At 44.7% G+C, this 5,689-nt stretch overlaps 1 protein-coding gene across 1 annotated transcript; it reads left to right on the forward strand.

The window, feature by feature from the left end:
* Window positions 1-447: 447 nt before the first annotated feature.
* On the forward strand, window positions 448-2,203 carry LOC119293278 (neurogenic locus protein delta-like). Its single transcript, XM_037571801.1, has 5 exons — window positions 448-641; window positions 925-996; window positions 1,125-1,253; window positions 1,366-1,416; window positions 1,608-2,203. The coding sequence occupies exons 1-5, from the start codon at window positions 479-481 to the stop codon at window positions 1,685-1,687; spliced, it is 495 nt and encodes a 164-aa protein (XP_037427698.1). The 5' UTR covers window positions 448-478; the 3' UTR covers window positions 1,688-2,203.
* Window positions 2,204-5,689: the final 3,486 nt, after the last annotated feature.

Raw genomic sequence — 5,689 nt, forward strand, 5'->3', positions numbered from 1 at the left:
TCTCATGTACAAATAGCCTAATATAGCTCCGTTATAACTGATTTGAAGGTCGAACGCTATTTATAGCATAGCCTATTTTAAAACACTGGATGAAACCTACGTACCGAAGTAAGAAATAAAACATACGTAATGGCGCATCACTGCCCCCCATCTTTGCCCGCCCCGACGCCGGCCGCCAGCCATCCCCAAATGCCTCCTACATACTAGTATAACATTGCATCTTTTCCCAGAAGACCCTAGCGCGAGAGAGAAGAAGATGGCCGCCGGCAGCTTGGCAATGTCCGCACTACTCGCAGCGCTGCTGGCCTGCGTTCGGGTGGCCGTCATCGCCGGTCAGTTCTCCCATCCGATGGCTTCTTCCTCAGTTGCAGGTGCAAGAGATGCGGTGTGGTGCATGATGATGCTATAAGATGATGTTTGTGTCTGCTCCTTTGTCGCAGGTGGGACCGGCTCGCCGTGCTTCGGGGATATCTGCGCCATGGGCACCTGCAAGGAGCTGCAGGTGATCATCCCGTTTACCAACATCTCTCCCTACGAGTGCGAGTGCAACCCCGGGTGGTCTTGGCCCAACGTCACCTTGCCATTGTCATCGGCATTGCCATTGCCGCCACACCTATTTCTGTCATGCACCATCCCCACATGTAAGCAAAAGCGCTCGATATGATCACACCATGCATCATACTCCCTCCAATCCTAAATATAAGTTTTTTTAGACATTTCAAATGAACTACAACATGCGGATGATGTAGACATATTTTAGAGTGTAAATTCACTCATTTTGCTTCGTATGTAGCTACTTGTCGGAATATCTAAAAAGACTTATATTTGAGAACCGAGGAGGGAAAGGTGTGACTATTCCCATTATATAATTATTAAGGGTCTTGTATATTATATAAGTAAACCTAAAGGTTGTCCTTCATTCAGGTGTATCGACACCGGAATTCACCTGCTACAAGCCCAAGCTGCCAAATGCCGCCAACACAACCCTACTTGACCGTGCGTAAACTCTTCCAAACTGCCTGATTCAAACCTTGATATATAATCACAGTACCAATCGAGATCGACTAGCTAGTTTATCTGGCAATTGACTGATTTTTTTCCTTTCGCCTTCTTGTACGTGTCAGCCTGCTCATACAACGATTGTGGCTCGGAAGGCACGTGCGTGAGGGAAGAGGACCTCCGGTTCCGGTGCCAGTGCAACCCCGGCGCAACCAATGTGAAAAGCAAACCTTACATGCCTTGCATCAAGAATTGTAAGTCCATCCCGGCCGGCGCGGCCGTCTGAGAAAAGAAATTGTCTCAACATTCTGAGTACCTTTTATTTCTTGTTGTTTGTTTTGAGACCTGCTGCTCGAGCGTGTGTAGGTGCCATCGACGACAAGGGCTGCCCAGTTTCCTCTTCAACGGCGCCACCTGGTAATGATCACCAATCATCTGGACCAACTGCTCCATCCATCCAACTCATTCCATTCCGCCCTCCGTCGAGATCGTCACACGTACAGCCTTGCATGCATCGATCCACGCGCCTTCCATCTCCGTCCAGCCAGCACGAACGAAGAGAGGACATATGGACTGCATGCTAACTAATGGTGCTGTGTATTTTGCAGGCTCTGTTTCTTTGAAGAACCGGCTGCGGCTGTCGCTGCTGCTGGCCTCGCTTGCGGCGCTTCACGCTGTGACTGTGTGATCAAGTGACAGTAGTACACTGTGTGTGGCCTGTGAGTGATACGGACGTGCACGGCTAGCTAGTACCGAGGGGGCTGCACTGCAACGTACGTACGCTATGTATGGTGTGTACTTCGTATGCCAGTTCACAAGACAAGATAGACGAGAGCAAAGCAAATTATGGGGTTTGCATAACCCGGTTTTGCCAAATTAATTTTAGCAAATAATGGGGTGTGCATAACCTGGCACAATTTTATTTCTAGTGAGGAACATCAAATATACATCACAATAGCTATATGTAATTTTGTGGGAGGAGTAATGTTTCAAGGAGGAAGAAAAAAGAAGGACGACCGTTGGATCTCAATCCAATGGCCTACACAACTGACTTACCCAAAATATTTTTTTTATAGATGACTTATGTGTAGCCAATCCATACATACATACATACATACACGTACACCAATGCAGAACCGGGCATTATCACCGGTTCGAAAGGCCCTTTAGTACCGGTTCATACGAGCCAGCGCCGGGGATGTGGAGACCTTTAGTGCCGATTTGTAACACCAACCGGTACTAAAAGGTTTGGGGTTTTGGTTTTATTATTTATTTTTTCTTTTAATTTTGTGTTTTCCATTTAATTTAGAAATTGTTTTTACATTATAATGAGTTATTAAATCACTAGGTGAAAGAACCACGGATTAGTTTTAACTGGATGGATCCTAAGTGATCAAGTAATATGGATTATCCATAATACTTGATCACTTAGGATCCATCCACTTAAACTAATCTGTGGTTCTTTCGTAAATGATATAATAACTCATCATCATCATCATCATCATATTAATAGAAAAACTCTTGCATCATATCATCACCAACAACATTAGCTAATAATCATCATAGTCATTACCACTATTTAATCATCATAGTCATTACCGCTATCTAATCACCACCAACGCTAGCTTAAAGGAAAAACATTCACTTGTACCAGAAGCAAAGATATCATCGAGTTCAACATGGTCACAACATTATAAGCGTTCATAAGACCACAAAAGCAAAGATTAAGTTCAGGCGAAGAACACGGACATGAGAGGACAAGTACTAAGAGTAGGAACTAGCTAATCACTCCTCCTGCTCTCTCTCTCTCTCTCAGGTAAAATAGCATAGAACATGTGTAGTTCTCCTGATTCATCATATTGGAGCATGCAGATTAACCTGTCTCCTAATCATGGGTTGCGCTTCGTCTGATTATTGCTGCCCCCTAGTAGTTCTCTGCGATCCTTCACAATTTTGCTCCAGTCTTTCACTATTAAGCATTCCTCGGTTTCAAAAATCCTGAATGCACTCATGTGCGACGTAGGATGTCTTGGCCGTAAGCTAACCATTGGCATGCGACCTTTAGTCTCGGTCCACTGAGGCACAACTATCATCGGAAGTCCCTGTTGAAGAACATTGTATAGTAACATACTTAGCAATGAAGTTGAGCTTAAAAATAATGTATGCAAAAGATGCATTGAGGACAAATAGTATAAATCTTACCATCTTTCCTAAATAGATGTGACCGTAGTTCAATACGAACACTATTGATCACACGTTTTGAGTAATAAGATTTTCAAGTCCAGGAAAATAATTTCTCTTGACAGCATCAAGATCCTCAAGCCATGAAACATAATGACTTATCTCCTCGCAGTTTAGTTCAGCCCCGGGACAATGGACGGTCCTGTTTACCAAGCGCCGGACATGTTTGCTTGAATGGAAATAAGTTGTCAATAGAAATTAGTTGGTAACTATTTTTGAATAAACAATATCGAAGACATAAATATGGTTGAGAAACTCACATAATGGTAGAACTGGAGGCGTCTGCACATCGACCCAGATGTCGATATTACCTTTAATATCATCTTCCGGGAGAATATCAAAGGTGATAACCATATCAGGCTCAAATGTATAATCCTTGCATAGTACTTGCCAGGTTTTGCATTCAAAATAGGTGTAGGTGTCTGCATTGTATAATTTTACGTAGAAAGTATAATCATGCTCGGTCTTCAAGTAAACTCTCTTTACCTCCATAGTTTTCATAGGACTGAAACCAATCTTATCCAAGACCAAAATTCTTGCATGGCAGGGGATACGCTAGTAGAATAGTAAAATTTTAAAATTATAAGTCGAAACAAATGAAGCATAAATCATGCTTAATTATGAAAAAAGACTTGTCGTTGTGACTTACTGTATCCACTTCGAATGTCTCATCCAGGTTGATGCTGAAGCCTCCCATCAACTAGGAAATTTCTATCGCACAGGCCACGCTCGTCTTCGTAGTATTCGCACATACCGAAATCCTTTTCGTCGTCAGACATTTTCTATTTTCATAGTTAAAACATTAATTGATAAACACTTACTAGCTAGTTCTATTAATTTAACTAGTTCTATTAATTCAAGTAGTTCTATTAATTCAACTAAGCACTTACTAAAAGTAAACTAGTTCTATAGTAAAGTGTTAATTAGATCATCAAATCTCATATACCTAAATTTAATACATCTAATTCATCTAACATTAATCTCTCCCTAATAATAAAGCACGGATTGGGTTTCCGGGTTCACCGTCGCGTTACTTTTGCAAAAAAAGTCCTTAAATATTATGGAAATAAACCCGCCGTCCACTATAGGCCGAAAAAAAAAGTCTCATATGTAGCCCCGTCGTTGACATCGCTATCGCGCACGAGAAGACGAGGGTTCCCTCTGCCCCGCCGCCACGCCCCCATCCTCCTCTCCCCGGTTTCACCGGCGCCGGCGTGCTACCGTCTTCCTCCTCTCCCTCTCCGGCGCGCTCTACCCACCACCGTCGCGCCACAGACCACATGCTCCTCATGATGCGCCACAGTGTCAGGGCCACGACCCCGCCTGACAGGAGTTACAGAACTGAAGAAGGAGCGAGCCACACTGAAGAGAAGACAGCGATCTCAAGTTCAGAAGAAGGACGGTCCAGATCTCGCGGTAACGATTCAAGACATCATGGACGGTCCAGATCCGCAGGAGAGCAAGTTACCACTATTCCTCGTCAAGCTGCTGTCATTCTTGGGTTTTAACCCTCTGTAACACTCTGGTGAAAAACTTGTAATATAAGCCCGTCGCACCGGCGAGGAGGGGAAGAAAATTAGATATCTCATTCGCATCTCTCTAGTCTAGACTTAGGGTTCGTCCGTACTTGTACCCAGACTCATCCCCAATTCGGGGTATCTGCCAGTAAAACTCCCCTGATCCGAGACAATTTCGTCCAAATTCGTAGCTCTGGTTCGATTGATCATTACCAGGGTCTCACAAGGGTATCAGAGCGCCGGCTGAATTCCTCGGCGGCTACTCGACGGCGGCGAATCGGGCTGAGGAGAGCAGGAGGTTGGGATCTCTCGTAAAATCCCTCCCGTCCCTCCCAGTTCGTGGCGGCGGTGTGGGTGGCGGCGACGCGGCGGCGGTGACATTCGGGTACAGATCTCCGAGTCCGATCCGGTTGCTGAGAAACATCTTCTCGGCGGTAAAATCCCGGGATCTGACGGGATCCGTGTACCAGGGAGTTGGATCAGTCTAGCGTGCAGCTGACAGGACCAATTCCAGTCGCAGAGCCTACTCGGTTGACATGGCGGACACAAGAGCAAAAGTAGAGATCACAGTTGATCGAGTGGAAAAGGAAGTTGCAGAGCTCAGGACAGAGTTATCCGATCTGCAAGATCTGAAACAAGAAGTGATGCAAATGAAAGCAGAGATGGTCACTATGTCGAAGGTGGAACAAAAGTTAGCAGAGATGAATGAGGGCATTCAACAGACACTTCAAAAGATTCTTCAAAATGTGTCCACCAACAAGTGCAGTGAAGCAGCAACTCCAGCACAATCAACCCCAATAGGTACTCAAAATTCTGCTCCTGTTGTACAATCTCCCATAGTTATACCTGAAACGGCCAAGGCAGTGGGTCAGATACCTGCTAAAACAGAAATTCAGAGTCCAGGAGTTACTACTCAGGGAGTTAGTTCCCAA

Source organism: Triticum dicoccoides, chromosome 4B, assembly GCF_002162155.2.
Source record: "Triticum dicoccoides isolate Atlit2015 ecotype Zavitan chromosome 4B, WEW_v2.0, whole genome shotgun sequence".
In the NCBI taxonomy this organism is placed as follows: domain Eukaryota; kingdom Viridiplantae; phylum Streptophyta; class Magnoliopsida; order Poales; family Poaceae; genus Triticum; species Triticum dicoccoides.

What these genes read in the sequence shown, in the direction of transcription:
- LOC119293278 (XM_037571801.1), top strand. Translation starts at nt 479, where the DNA reads ATGGGCACCTGCAAGGAGCTGCAGGTGATCATCCCGTTTACCAACATC. An exon ending in GTCATGCACCATCCCCACAT is followed by an intron (nt 642 to 924) that starts GTAAGCAAAAGC and finishes TCCTTCATTCAG; the next exon opens with GTGTATCGACACCGGAATTC. An exon ending in CAACACAACCCTACTTGACC is followed by an intron (nt 997 to 1,124) that starts GTGCGTAAACTC and finishes TGTACGTGTCAG; the next exon opens with CCTGCTCATACAACGATTGT.